At 64.0% G+C, this 14,494-nt stretch overlaps 1 protein-coding gene across 1 annotated transcript; it reads right to left on the bottom strand.

The window, feature by feature from the left end:
* Positions 1–1,751: 1,751 nt before the first annotated feature.
* On the bottom strand, positions 1,752–5,388 carry BIRC7 (baculoviral IAP repeat containing 7). Its single transcript, XM_073793322.1, has 7 exons — positions 5,025–5,388; positions 4,086–4,185; positions 3,681–3,762; positions 3,524–3,590; positions 2,546–2,749; positions 2,136–2,230; positions 1,752–1,979 (listed from the first exon to the last, which is right to left on the bottom strand). Exons 1-7 carry the CDS (start codon positions 5,386–5,388, stop codon positions 1,752–1,754), a joined length of 1,140 nt encoding a protein of 379 aa, XP_073649423.1.
* Positions 5,389–14,494: the final 9,106 nt, after the last annotated feature.

Genomic DNA, 14,494 nt, shown 5'->3' with positions numbered 1-14,494 from the left:
AGCCTCCAGGCAGCGGACCTTCCCGCCCCCGTGGCCTTGCAGGCGCCCCCAGGGTCTGGTGACTGGACGTGAGCCAGGGTGGCAGGGCCAGCACCAGGCGGGACGGCTGCAACTTCTAAAGAGTTTGTTTCCTTTTTCTAAAAAAAAAAAAAGACACGAGAAAAAACCTCATCCCTGGCCTCCGGTAGCACTGGGAATGCGCTCCATCTACAGTAGGCCTGGGGCTGCTGGCCAAGGAGCCCCGTCCCTCAGATGCCCTCCCCAGGGCAGCCAGACCCCCGGGGGCTGCACACACCCGTGCTGGGGCGGGAGGGGGGCGGGCTGGCCAAGGGGCCCCGTCCCTCAGATGCCCTCCCCAGGGCAGCCAGACCCCCGGGGGCTGCACACACCCGTGCTGGGGCGGGAGGGGGGCGGGCTGGCCAAGGGGCCTGCGAGACGGGGAAAGAGTGACCCCACCACGAGGGTCCAGTGAGCCCATGGTGACCTCCACCTGAGCGCGGTGGGAGTTAGGGTTAGGGCCCCAGGTGCTGCGGCCGGTGGGACCCCCGGGGTGAGGGCTGGGCTTGCCCAGGAGCCCACAAGGCAAGGGCTTCCTGGTGACAAGCAGAGGGCACTGTTCGAGCCCCCGGGATGCAACAGTCCTAGTGTATCCCAAGGTGCCCACAAGTAGAGGATGGAAAGGAACCTGACCTCCAGACCACCTTCCCTACCCTGCAAGACCTTGGGGGACAATTACAGGTTCAGTTTCAGAAGCAGCCCAAGGCTAGTCCATTCTAAAAGTCCTTAGAATGCTGAAAAGATAAGAACAAGGGAAAGGGGGAAGGGTAAGGGGTGGTGGGAATGGCCTGGAATGGGCCTGGCCTCACCTGCCCTACTGGTGAGGTGGGGGAGGACAGACGCCTGGGGCAAGGTGGTGGAGAGGGGGCTGGTGGTTCTGGAACAGAGTGCTGCGCACCATCCAGGGAAAACCCACACTTTATTCTGACTCTTCCAAAGCACCCACACACACAGGGGAAATTGCCCCCCACCCCACACGCCAAGCCGCCTGCAGCTCCATCTTCCACGCTGGACTGGTCAGTGCTGGACGCGAGCTCAGCCGTGCTCAGCAAGCCACCGAGTGGGTGCCCACGTGGGGCCAGTGCTCACAGCTCCTGGTGGGGAGGAGGGCGAAGCGGCAGCTCCAGTTGGCTTCTCCCCCCGGCTGGGGACCCTCAGCCCCCAGGGAGTTCCCTTCCCACTTCTCCCCCTGGAGGATTCTTGGAGGGACCTTGGGGCTCAGAGCCTTTGGGAACCCTGAGAAGCCCACGGCTCCTGCCCCCACATGAGCATTGGAGCGTCACGCACCCCTCCCCCACCCACCATGCCTTTCCATTGGGCCCAGATCCCAGGCTGAGATCCCCATCGGGGTCTTATGCTCAGGCAGACCCCAGCGCTTTCTCCTAACAAGGGCATCGTGCATTTCTTCACGTGCCTCCAAAGACGTCCTCCCCTTGGCCTGGCTGCTGCCACGTATGCCCAGCTGGACAGGAGGAATTATCCCCCTTGACCGCTAGGAAAACCAAGGCAGAGATGCGCTTAAGCGGAGTGGTAGTGGCCCCCCAGGGTGCTGTGCTGAGAAGGATTCAGAGCAAATATCTGAGCGTCAGGGGAAGGTATGGGGTTGATTAGCAATGTCTGTCAGGATCGGCCCTGCAGCAGGATCTCAGGAGCCGGCACTTGAGGTCACTGTCCAGGCCGAGCGCTCACCTGGCCTAGGACAGGAAGGTGCGCACGCAGCTGCGGATGGGGGCCCTGCAGATGGGGCACAGCTGCAGGCTGGGCGCGCACTCGGCACAGGCCAGGTGGCCACAGGGCACGAAGACGACGGCCACAGCGCGGTCCAAGCACACCCTGCACGTCCGCTCCTCCCGCAGGCGCTGCAGCTGCTTCTCCACGCCGGCGTCCTGGGCTCCTGGGGCCTCGAGAGCCACCGGCACCCCCTCGGCCTGGGCTCCACCTGGGTCTCCACAGCGGGGACCTGTGACATCGCCCCACACCCTGACCTCCACCCTCTGTACTGGCCGATGGGGAGGCGGGCCAGACCGGGAGTGCCCGCCCCCCACCGCGGGATGCAGGAGGGCCGGCCCCGCCCCCACCCCAGGTGGGCCCTCACCCTCACCTGCCTCCCTGGCGCCTGACACCTGGGCCTCTCTGCCGGACGTGGTTAGCTCGGGCCCTGGGTGGACAGGAGCTGTGGGCAGATAGAACAGGGGTGAGGCCCAGGTCCCCAGGGGACACGAGGCCTGGCCAGAGATAGCAGGCCACAGGTGAGACCTAGTACCAGCCCGCTCCCCCACCTACGGTACACCAGGATCCCAGAGCCCACTCTCCACCAGGACGCTCGGCCCATCCAGCCCCTCGCGCCGTGGCCCGGGACGCTGCGGGCTGGCCCCGGGGCGGGGGGGGGGGGGGGCGGCGAGGGAAGGCTGTGCCCAGAGGCAGTGAGCAGGGAGAGGTGGGCAGGGTCCAGAGGAGAGGTGGGCGGGGTCCAGAGAGGTGGAGGTACCTCTGGCCCCTGCTTCCCGGCCCCCGTCCTCTTCCTGGAGCAGGTCGGCCACCAGCTGCGACGTGGACATGCCGGTCGGCACCCCTTGGCGGTACTTACGCTGCAGCAGCCCTTGCACCTGGCCCCGCCCGAAGCCCATCCGGAGCACGGCCTGCACTGCTGGGCACTGGCTCCAGGCGGGCTGCTGCTGGTCGCCCCCAGCATCTGCAAGGCAGGGCGAGGGGTGCTGGACCGAGGGCAGGCAGGGGCCAGGGCCTCGGGGTCCCGGCAGAGAGGCAGCAGCCCGCCACTGTGGCACATCACCAGGGCCACCTCAACACAAGGGGCCCTGTGGCCATCACAGCCACTCCATCCATGTCCGAGTCAGGGCTGTGTCCCCAGGGCCTGTGTCAGAGGTGCCGCCGCACCGGGAAGATGGAAACCTGATCACCAAAGCAGCCACGGACAGAACCCGACTACGTGCCAGGCGCTGCTCCCGGGGCGACACACAGACCCCTGTTTAATCCCAGTGGAGGCTGGCACCAGCCCCATTTCACAGCTCAGGGCACTGAGGCTCAGAGAGCACAGTCGGGACCTGAACCCTGGAGCCCCTCAAACCCTGCCCCGCCCACCCCCCGCCCGGCACTGATTGAGAGCAGAGCTCCGAGCCGCCGGCCCCTCTGTGCTGGGGATGGAGGCCGGTCGGCTCTCGCGCATGGTTGGCTGCCGCCCCAGCAGAGGCTGCCCAGTGCATGGCAGCCTCTCCCGCCCACGCCCCTGTGCCGGCCTCGGGGTTGGCTGTGCACACAGAGGCCAGGCAGGGGTAGCAGAGCCCCGGACACACACGCAGTGGCTGTGTGAAGCCCCCGTGAAGCAAGCCCAGGCAGCACCCTTCACTCTCCCTAATGTCCTGTGTTGGGGGAGTACCCAACGGCTTGGCCACAGGGCAGGAGGGAGGTGCCCCAGGGAGCCAGGCTTAGGCTCCGTGTCCCGGCTCACCTGAGGGGGTGGTGGGACCTGCGTCTTCTGGTTCCTCTGAACAGTCCTGGAAGGAGCCAGAGAATACCTGTGCCCCAAGTAGGCGGAGGAGCAGGGGTTGGGGGGACCCTTACCACCACCACCCCCCAGAGCCCTAGGGCAGGCAGGCAGAACTCACCCAGGAGCCCGGCACGCGGCAACAAGACTCCTGGACCCTGCAGACAAAGTCCCTTCCTTTTGTCCGGAGCAGGAACTCACACCTGAGGAAAGTGAGTTCGGAAGCCCCGTGGGCAGTGGGCAGTGGGCTGGGGCTGTCAGAGGACCCCCCGCACCGGCCAGGTCTGGCCTCGTGGACCCCTTGGGCCGGGGTTCTGCCTTCTGCCCCCGCTTCCCCCACCCCTGTGGGGGCAGCTGGGGCTCCGGGGTGGTGGGCGCTTGCTGGGAAGCTGTTTTGGAGACAGACCCTTGAACATCAAGGGAGAAATAGCAGAAGCGCCGTCCCCAGAGAGTCCCCCCCACCGCGGTCCCTGAGACTCGACACCCGCGGGACTGGGGAAGGGAGGCTGGCCCGCGGAGCCCATACCTGGGGAACCACCTGGCATGCTCGGTCCAGGGGTCGTCGCCTGGCTCCCAGCTCTGCAGACCCCCGTAGCAGAAGAAACACCTCACCTTGTCCTGCTGGCCTGGGATGGAGTCAAGACACTGGTCCTGACCTCGCCTGGCCCCTTGCACAGCCTGTGTGTCCCCCAAGGCCAGGGCTGGGCGCTCCCAGGTGGCCTTTCCCTCTGGGGCAGGGGCTCTCTGGGGTTGCTCGTGAGCCTTGCAGGCTCCCACTGGCCACCCCTTTGCCCAGCGTTCTCCTCAGAATTCACGTGTACCCCATTTTCTCGACAGTGGAATAGGGGTAACGATGTCTGGGTACTTGCCAGGATCGAGGTGCACGTTGGGGAAAGGGACGCAGGGGGTGTCCACAGTATGTATGGAAAGGTGGGGGCAGAGCCCTCGCACCCCGCACCTCTGCCCCAGGTGCCCCCTCCTCAGGATGGATTCCCAGCGATGGAAAGAAGGGGAGCTGTCTGCTGCCAGGCTTGGTCTTAGGGGCTCACGACTCCACCGGGGGATGTGGACTCTCATCTCTATACCTCCGAGACCCTCACCCCTGCCTCACCCCCTACGATCAACAGATCACAGATCAGGGGCTGCTACAGGCACATCCCACTACCAGCCCTCCAAGAGCCTGTCCCTGGACTCCCGGGGGCCCTGCCGGTGCCCGCATACCCCCTTCTCCTCCTCCTGGCTCCCCCGTCCCATCACTGTCCCCCCAGCCCAGGGTCCAACTGTTCCGTGCTGGTCTGGCCTCTCCCCAGGTGCGCGTAGGTCGGAAGCACAGGAGAGACTGCAGGGCGGGGGGCAGGCATGGAAGGGCTGTGGGGACCCTCCCTGTCCCGGGGGCAGATGCCGTGGAGAAGGTAGAGCCCAGTCCAGAAGGATCTGCAGTGGCGCCCAGGCCCCTGGGACTCACCGGTGTGGAAGAAGCCGGCGGCGGCCAGCAGCTCCGGCGGCACCATGGCGCTCAGTGGCCAGTCACAGAAGGAGGCCAGCCGCAGCTCCTCGGAGCCCATCCCCGGGAAGGCGGGCCTTGCGGACGGGGCGTCCCCGGCCCCGTATTCCTCCTCCTCCTCTGCCAGGGGGCGCAGCTGGCCCAGGATCTGCCCGTCCATGTGGTCCCGGCCTCCCCAGGACAGGGCACTGTCGGGGCGCTGGCCCTGAAGGTGGCCGCACGGAGAGTGGGGTCGGTGGCGCCCCCAAGCGGGGCGACCGCCAGCTGCACAGCGGCTGGGCTCCAGGCCACAGCACCAGCACCTGGTCCCGTCCTCCGACCCCATAGAGAAGACAGCAGCCGTGACAAGTTCTGTGGCAGGGATGGGCCCCTGGGCAGCTGGTTCTGGAATGTGCTCAGCCAGCCTCCCCAGGGCTCCTGACCCCTGGGCCCTGCCTGGGGACAACAGTGGCTGGGCAGGCATGGTCCTGCCCCCTAGATGCCCCGGGTGGGGGAGCAGCCAGGGGACTGGGGGTGGGGGCCGCTGGGGCCCACCACTTTCTGGAAGGGGCCAGCGCGGCAGCCTGTGTCACATGCTCGCTGCAGAGGGAGTGTCACAGGGCTCGGGGGCCACTGTGAGTGCTGCGGCTCTCACTCTGCTCTACAGGGGAAGGCTGGGTCCCTGGGCACGAGGGGAGGGGCCGGAGCATGGAGACCCACCCAAGGCAGCAGAGGGCTGGTACTGGCTCTGGGACCTTGATGGGGGGAGGGGAGGGGGAGGGGGAGGGGAGGAGGGGTGGGTGATGCTCTCCGTCAGCTCCGAGCTCCTGGGCGGCGTGCCAGTGGGGCCTCTGAAAGCAGAAGGTTCCAGGTGATCTAAACTACACAGTCAGTGCTGCCCGGCGGTGGGAGGGCAGCTCCCTCTACAGGGGTGACATGGGTCAGCCGAGGATGCAGGGGTGTGTAGTGAAGGGCGGGGCCTCTGCCCTGGACTGGTTCCCCTGGATGTTCTCGCGCTCCAAACCTGGGCGCTGAAAGGGGCTTGAGTCATCCCTGCTCCAGCTGGGCGGGAGTCCCAGGCCCTCAGCGGGCCCTGGAGCAGCTCCTGCCCTCCGGCCTTGAAGATGCTGTCCCCTCCCTCGGCCTCAGCGTCCCAGGGGCCCAGAAGGTGGAGCCACATGCGGTGAGGTCGATCTTCACACTTGAACTAGACTCCCTGAGGCGCTGTAACCCAGACGGCAGGGACGTTTGGGGCACGTCCACAATTCCAGCTCCCTGTACCTGACGCTCCATCGGGTGCCTAGAGCTGGCCCCCCTCCCCAGGTCCGGACCCCCTGCCACCCCCCCTTGCTAGGTGTGCAGCCCAACCAGCCCAGGGTGCCCTGGCTCCTGGTCTGGGGGTCCCGGGGCTGCTCCAGGCCCCAGCCCAAGCCCCTGGCCATGTGGGTGTCCCCTTCCCTGGACAGGCTGCCCTCAAGCCTGGTCACAGCCACAGGTCTGCCTATCAGCCCAAGCCCAGGGGCCCCAGCGCCCCCAAACCCAACAGTTAGGGAAGGAGGTGGAGGGCTGGAACCCCAGTGGGCAGAGCGGGGTCCCTAAGACAGAGGGCTCTGGGGTGGAAGGGACGAAGAGGAAGACCGGACGGGGTGGCCTGCCCCCACAGCCCCTCCCCGGGGTGCAAAGGGCCTTGCTGCTCCCAAGAGCAGAGCAAAGAACAGGCTCAGTGGGGACCCTGCCTGGACCCCAGGGCCAGGCAGGCCCAGGGAGGGCCACAAAGGGGGGTGGGCAGAGGTGGGCCCCACCCGGGCCTGGAGCACCCGTTTCCCCTCGGCGGCCCTCCCCCCACGCCCCGTGGAGCTGCACGAGCCCGGCACAGAGCGAGGAGCCTGGAGCCCAGGCCCGTACCCCAGTCCTGGGAGTGGGGTGCACTCTTGCCCCCAGGGAGACACCTTTGACATCCTGGCTGCACTGGCCCTCAGCCCCACGTGGCCAGGGTCCCATGGAGTCCCTGGAGTCCTCTCCCAGCAGAGGCCTGGAGCCTTCTAGTTCCCTGCAGGAAAGCCTGGTAAAGGGTGTGGCCGGATGTCTGTGCCCCTCCCAGGCTCCTGAGCCCGAGCTGCCTATCCCGGGCTGGTGGGGGGGGGCACTGGGCGAGGGGTGCTCGGGCAACTGGAAGGCCGGGTCTCCCAGGAGAGCGTCCTGGGGGCAGGTGGAGACGGATGGGCCCCAGCTGGGACCTCCCAGTGAGCCGCCTTGGGACCCCCGCTCCTTGCCCTCTCTTCTCCGGTTCCCCAACCTGTGCAGAAACACTGTGACCTCTGCCACTCCAACAAACCGCAGGTGTGCCCGTCCTGGGGCCCCTTCAGTGGGTCTCTCCGGGGACGGCCCTCTGCCCCGCCCTACCCGCACCCTTTGGTGGCCGGGGACGAGGACAAGGGTCCCCGGGTACTGGGTCTCCAGCTGCTCCTATCTCAGGAGGGAAACCGCAGCCCCCAGGTTTGCTCTGAATCCTCTGGACCTGGGGACTGGCTGGCTCAGAGGACCCTCTGAGGTGGCCCTGGCAGCAGGGGCGGTGTCCCCTGGGTGCACATCTGAGGTCTATTCCCTCGGATCCTGAAATTTGGGGGTGGGGAGGGGAGAAACAGCCTCCCTCACTTCTGGAAATTCCAAACACGCATCCTCCAGGCACCACCCCACCCTGTGGTGGAGTCTCCCCGTGAAGGAGGGCCGGTGCCTGAGCTGAGGGAGCCCCGCCCCCTGCCCCCCCCCCACCTGGAAGCAGGTATTTCTGCGAGCACATCCAAGCGTGTGGCTGCACAGAGGAGGGGCTGGGAGGATCGCCCACAGAGCCGTGGGCATCTCGGAGGAGGAACAGCCTCGGCCTCTGTGCTTGTCTGTGGCCATGGCTGAAATTCTTGACACAAGGAATTATTCGTGTCTTACTTATACAGTTACATGAAAAGAAATCAGGAGCTAAAAATAACTATCATATGCTTATTCCAGAAACTTCAAGAATACTGAAAACATAAAGAAAGTAAAAGTCACCATCTGAACAGCTCTGGCACCACCAGGGCCAGTTTTCCAGAACCGACCTTGCCCGACAGCTGCTTGGGCATGGAGCTCACTGGAGCCTCACAGATTTCTTTGCAACTCTCTGTAAATCTATAATTACTTCAAAAGAAGCAACTGAAAACAGCCATCAGCCTCCCCTCCACTGGGAGCATGGCTCTTACTAGCCATCAGCCTCCCCTCCACTGGGAGCACGGCTCTTACTAGACATCAGCCTCCCCTCCACTGGGAGCACGGCTCTTACATTTCACTGTTTCCTTCCAAACGCGCCCTGTGTGTCTGCCCGTTTTCCTCACTTAATGTTATGTGCCAGTTGTTTTTTTTTTTTAATGGGCACAAACCAGGTTTTTGTTGCTGTTGTTTGTATGTCAGTTTCTAAACATGAACGGATATCTGTCGATGCCGCCGATGGCTCACCCTGACCACCTTTGCTGTGAGTCTTTACAATGAAATCTCCCCAGGTAAGACGATGCCAGGTGGGAGACGGCAGGTAGAGGCCTCCAGGTCACCCCAATCTGTTTAAAGACAGGAGCCCAAAGACGACCCAGGACCCCATACAATTTGCTCCTGGATTCGGACCAGATCCCCACTCTCCCGAAAAGGTTCAGAACCAGCTGGGGTTGGACAGGAATATCCTCAAATTGAGGGCTCCCTCCCTACCACACCAGGATGGGGCCTGGCCGGAGAAGGCATGACAAGAGCGGTGGGGGGCCGGACCAGCAGGATCACAGGTCCCGCCTCCCCCAGAGCCACACCCCCCGGAGGCAGCCGTTCCAACGAGCTCTGGCTTTCCTTCAGGATGGCGGGGCCAGGGCCACCTGGGCAAGTGGCTAGACCTGCTGGACTTATTCCCCTGGAATGAGGCTTCTGAGGCCCAGACCTGAGTCCGCATACAGCGGGGGAGGGGTGCTCGCCGAGCTCTGGTCCGGTCTGGGCCTCAGGGCTCCCTGCGGGCTCTGCAGTTTCCAGGAGGCTCAGTGCTCAGCCGCTGGGCCTGCTGCCCAGGCCTGGGGGCACCACAGACTCCTCTGAGATGGGGGAGTAGGGTCCCCCTCCCTCCCACACCCCCACCTCTCTTCTGGCTGAGAAAAGAGCTCCACAAGCACCCCACCCAGGGGTCTGGGAACCTGGCTGGCACAGGGACACCCCGACCTGTGTCCGCAGAGCAAGGATTCCAGGTGACCACAGGGCGCCAGGTGAGCACAGCAGAGCAGGCGCGGGCTGAGGGCCTGGGGAGGGCGGGGCAGAGCACCTGGGGCTGGGATCCACACCCCAACCCTATCCTCAGCACCGGCTCCTGCCGTGTCCACAGAGACATCCCCCTCAGAGCCTCTGCAGACAGACCCTGCCTGGAGGCCCGAGCTCCACCTGGGACCCCACTTGCTGACAATGACGAGGACCCGTCCTTCCAGCCACGAGCGGGAGTCAGACGAAGTACAGGCTGGGTGCAACCGGCACTGCCTTTGGGCACAGACAGACCAAGGCAGTCGCGTGGGCTGGGGGGAGCCACGTCTGCTGCGGTTCTGGGGGTGGGGTCCTTAGAGCCTAGGACGGTGCCTGGGCCAGAGTATCATAAAGATCTGTGGAAAGGAGAGCGAGAGGGGCGGAGGGAGAGGGAAAGGATGGCTTTTAAAATTCACCCTTAGAGAAGGATGTTCTATACTACGCCACCTCCACCCCTGAGGCTGGAGTGGGGCCCCCAGAGCCGACCCTGAAACCAAGACTGGAGTGGAACAGCTTTATTTGGGGGTCACGGCAGGAAACAGCCAGAGAGGGTGGGCAAGGCGCCGATGTTGGGGGTGCTCCTGAAGGTCCTTGCTGTGAGCACCCCTGCTGGGGGCCTTGGATTCTGCGGATCCCCAGCAGCTGGGCCAGGCTCTGGCTCCGGGCTTGTGACCAGAGCCGAGGGCAGAGCCGCAAGAGGCCAGAAGGGGGCGCGTGGGGAGAGCGAGCACCAGAGCGGCCGGCCCCCTCCTGGGCATCTCCCCGCTGGCTGAGGCTGGACCCACCTGCGCGCCGTTGTCGCCTGGACCGCAGCTTCGGGGCTGCCTTTGCACCCCAGTCTGCATCACCTGGGCTTGTTAGATCAGATGATTTCCTGGGCATGCATGGCCCCAGGCCCGGCAGGATGATTGGCTGGTCCCTGAAGAGGATTCGGCACAGCTAGCCTGACTCTTTCCTGCCCCTTCCCCAAGCCCAGGTACCCCTTGAAGCTGAGCTGGGAGGCTCGGGGGACCTCAGACTGGAATTATGGCCCGGGGAAGGGAAAGGAGGGAAGGCTGAACAGTGGCCTTCTGTTCTCAGTCCCGCAAAGTCCAGAATGTCCACTGAGTGACCACCGACAGCTCCTGCACTCACAGCTCAGCAGCCCGGGAAGCATCGCATCCCTGGGGACCCAGCTGCTGTCCTGGGCTGGGGCTCACAGGCTCTGAGTGGGCCAGGTGAGGCGCCCACCCCAGCCAGAGTTTAGCGGGACGTGTCGCCGGACAGAGGGGGATGATGCTGGCATGCAAAGAGACAGCGGGTGAGCCGTGTGGAGAGCCTTGCCCGTCCCAGGACAGTCGCTGCAGGCCCTGGGCTCCCCTCCTCCCATAGGAGGGCTGTGCTGTCCGGCGCCATTCTCCTTACCTGCCCCCAGGACCCCTCCCGGTGCCGGGCCCCTCTCCAGGGCTGGCCCTGCTCGCCCTTATTCCCGCCCCGCCCACCTACCCTCCCCAGGCACCTGGCCCAGGCATCGAGGCCCCTCCCCTTCCAGGCCACACGCAGCCCTTGATACATCCTGCATGGTCTTGTCACCCTGGCCCCTCTGCCCCTTCTCCTAGTGCTGCCACGCTGCTGCTGGGGCCCCCGATCTTCGTGGACCTCTAGCGGAGAGTCCCTGTGGCGTCCTGGGGCCTCACGGCATCCGACCCGCACTGCGGTGAGCTGGTGCTTGGGGGTTAAAGCTCTGTGGTCACCATCTCGACATTCTTAATACTTCGTCTTTGAATGTACGTTTTGTAAAGTACCATCCAGTGGGACAAAGGGGCACGTGGCAGGGACTTGGGGCCTCCCAACATCCCTTCCCCTAGGACCGATTCTTGGCCGCCCACTTCCCTGTCCCCCAGCCAGTGACCATCACTGACCCTTGCCCCAGCGGGGGTCTAGGGGTGAACACAGAGGAACACTGATTGACAGGGATGGGCCCCAGGTGTCTACGACAGTCTGTGTTCCTCTGTGAGAGCCCCTGACGTTAACCAGCAAATAATAAATAGTGACTGCCGCCACAGGTCCGAGAGACGCGGAGGGAAGGGAGGCAAGGCCTCTTCCTGCTTCTGGAACAAGGCCCCAGGTTTGCAGCCTGCACTGTGGTGGCCGCGCTGCGCCGGGAGCTCACCTGCATCCTCTCACTGCCAGGTCGATGTCCCCCGAGTTGAACGAAGCTGCAGAGCGACTCAATCCCTGCTGTCGTTTCAACCACCCAGCAGGGTGCGTCCCGCTCCCACAGCTGTGAGACATCCGGGCCCCAAACCCCCTGGCACTGTCTCTGGGGACAGATGGTGGTTCGCTGCTGAGGCCGAAGGTGCCCTTGACCAGGTGGAGCTCAGACACAAGTGCAGCTCCTGGAGAAGCAGGGTGGGAGCTGACAGGCATGACCGGCACGGGCCAGGGGTGCTGCAGGGCCCCCGGGGAAGCGGCAGGGCCCAGGGGTGCCTCCAGCCGGCCCCAGACTAGCTGTGCGGTCTGGGCAAGCTTTCTCTTCTGGGAGGCTTACCAGCTCCAGGAACCCAGAGCTGCTTCTATCTCATCAGTTTGCTCTCTACCTGTTAGATGGTTCACCTCCCCTACACCGAGCTGTCTTCCCAGCACTCAGCAGTGGACACGGGCATGGCCCGGGCTGCAGGAGCTCCTCTCCCAGTGGGTGGGCAGTCAGCTCTGCGCCCTGGCTCCCAGGCCTAGCTGGCGAGGCTCTGCCTGTCCTGAGCCTCAGTTCTGGGATGGGCCCCAGAGGCCTTCCCCAGGTCAGGCTGGCACCCCTCCTGGCTCCATCTGAGCTCTGATCCAAGGTGCCCTGTTTACCCCCCATCTCTCTCCCCTCTGGGTCGTGGGGCAGCATGAGGTGCATCCTCTGCCCTTGAACCTTCCCCTCAATGAACGATCAAGCGATCAGCATTTTGCAGGCTGTGAAGCATCCCCCCACCTCAGGGGCTCTGTGGGGTAGGGACCGCCTGTACCCCCAGAACCCCACACATGCAGAGCACACAGTAGTGCTCAATGAACACTTACGGAATTAGTGACCCAATGAGACACTTACGGAGGGGCAGTTTCAAAACCGTAAAGTGCTGTAAATTACAGGAGGCACGTCAAGGTTACTCCTGAGCTGGGGAGCAGGGAAGCCCGAGAAAGTGAGCAGGTCTGTGGCGTATGAAGCAGCTCCAGAGAAAGTGCAGAGGGGGTGGTTTCTGGAAGGAGGCCATTGATTAAGGATGAGCCCCGAGAGTTTAGGTGAGAAAGGGACCGGGGAGGGGCTGACGCCAGCACGAGCACCTCTATCACCGCTCGGGTGGCCAGGTGTCTTTGTTTGCAGGACCCCGGAGGCCAGCTGTTGGGTGAGCCCTGTCCAACGCCCAGGGGGCAGTTTGCTCCAGCCAGGTGGTCACCTGAACTCAGGGCCAGCACCCTTTAGGCCCCACTCCCAGCTCGGCAGAAGGTCTCCCTGCCGGTGCATCCAGAGGCCTGTCTTGGGGGTCCCCTGCCGGATCTAACATCACGCAGGTGGCCAATGGGTGTGCTCTCTGACCCAGTGATCTGCCTGCAGGAACCTCCCTCTAGGTGTCCGTGCACTGGTGTGCACGTGCATCAGGGGCAGCGAGGCTGGGACAGCCTGGGAAGGACCTTCTGCCTCCCACCTTGTACCTTTCAGTACATAGATGAGGTGTTCTTGGTTTGTTTGTTCGTCTTTTTGGCTGTGCCACGTGGCTCCTGGGATCTTAGTTCCCCGACCAGGGATAGAACCTGGGGCCATGGCAGTGAAAGTGCTGAGTCCCAACCACTGGACTACTGGGGAAGTCCTAGATGAGGTTTTTCACCACGTGCTTACGTGCCTGTGAAACCAATAGAAAATCAAACCTCTTTAAATCAATGTTGGAAATGTTTAGACAATCCCACCCCAGCTGCGTACAGCAGGGAGGGGGTGCCTGAGGGTGGAAGGCCCCGGATGGGGTGGGCTCCCTCTGTCACTGGACACACCTGGCAGGAGACCCCTGAGCTACGTGCCTGCATGGACCCGGCTCCTCCTCAAAGCTGAAGGGTGACCAGGGGTCAGGTGGGGGAGGGCAGGAGCAGAGTGTTCTGGGCAGTGGGGAGAGCCCGTTGGTCTCAGCACAGACCCAGGGCCGGGCAACCCTTGCCTCAGAGGTCCCCGTGCTGCTCCAAAGCCTGAGCTGATCAGTGTCACATGAGTCTCCCACACCCCCTCCCTGTGCCAGGAGCCGAGGCAGTTTCTCCCATTCCCTTCACGGCTGGACCATGGCAGTGACCCTCTGCAGTAAAAGGAAGCTCAGCTCCACACTCCGTGACTCCACCCTTCCTGTGTCCTCAGGCCTGGCAGAGGAAAGGCTTCCCCGGGGCTGGTCTGGGAGCCTCAGCCCCTTGCGCTGGGCCCACAGAGTCCCCACCTTGGGCCTCTGGGGGCCTATGCTCCCTGCTCTGAGCGGCCCTCACACCCCCCTCTCCCTGAGATCAGTGAGGACCACTGCCAGATTTCCCAGCTGGCAGGGTGGCAGCCCGGGGTGGGCCCAGGTGGTGGCTATCAGATCCTGCCTGCCCCTTCCCTGGCCAGCAGGCCTGTGTGGCCATACCTCCGCAGGCCTCTGGTTTCCAGGGCTACTCCTTCCACTGCTCAGCCCCTGTAACTCACCTCCAAATTTTTCAGTTGACATTATTTGTGATCCCTGTACTGGTTGAATAGTGTCCCCCCAGATTTCTGTCCAAAGGATACCTGTGAGTGTGACCTTATTTGAAAGTAGGGTCTCTGTAGATAGAATGAAGTTAAGATGAGGTCATACTTGACTAAGGCGGCCCTAAATCCGATGATGGTGTCCTTATAAGCGGAGGAAGACTCAGAGGCAGAACACAGGGGGAAGGCCATGTGTTGACAGAGGCAGAGAGCCGGCATTCCAGGCCTTCAACCTTCAGCAGGTCTGGGCCTTGCGAAGATGTTACACCTGCCAGAGCCAGAAAAGAAGAAAAGAGACCCACCTGGAAGCCATGTTGGGGAGTGGCCAAAGGGGCGCGGGAGCCCCGGGGAGCAGCCAGGCCGGGGGCCTGGTGTGGGGTGGGCTGGGAGTGAGTGGGGAGAGAGAAGTGGTCTCCCTGCAGGAAGGTGGAGCCAGGAAGGGGCT

The sequence above is a fragment of the Tursiops truncatus genome, chromosome 15 (genome assembly GCF_011762595.2).
Source record: "Tursiops truncatus isolate mTurTru1 chromosome 15, mTurTru1.mat.Y, whole genome shotgun sequence".
Taxonomy (NCBI): Eukaryota; Metazoa; Chordata; class Mammalia; order Artiodactyla; family Delphinidae; genus Tursiops; species Tursiops truncatus.
This window is presented reverse-complemented; position numbering and strand designations above follow the sequence as displayed.

Excerpts from the sequence above, each read along its gene's own strand:
- BIRC7 (XM_073793322.1), bottom strand. The coding sequence starts at position 5,388 with ATGGGGTCGGAGGACGGGACCAGGTGCTGGTGCTGTGGCCTGGAGCCC. Across the intron at positions 4,186-5,024 it reads CGCCGGCTTCTTCCACACCG|GCCAGCAGGACAAGGTGAGG; the intron begins GTGAGTCCCAGG and ends ACTCCATCCCAG. Across the intron at positions 3,763-4,085 it reads CATGCCAGGTGGTTCCCCAG|GTGTGAGTTCCTGCTCCGGA; the intron begins GTATGGGCTCCG and ends CACTTTCCTCAG.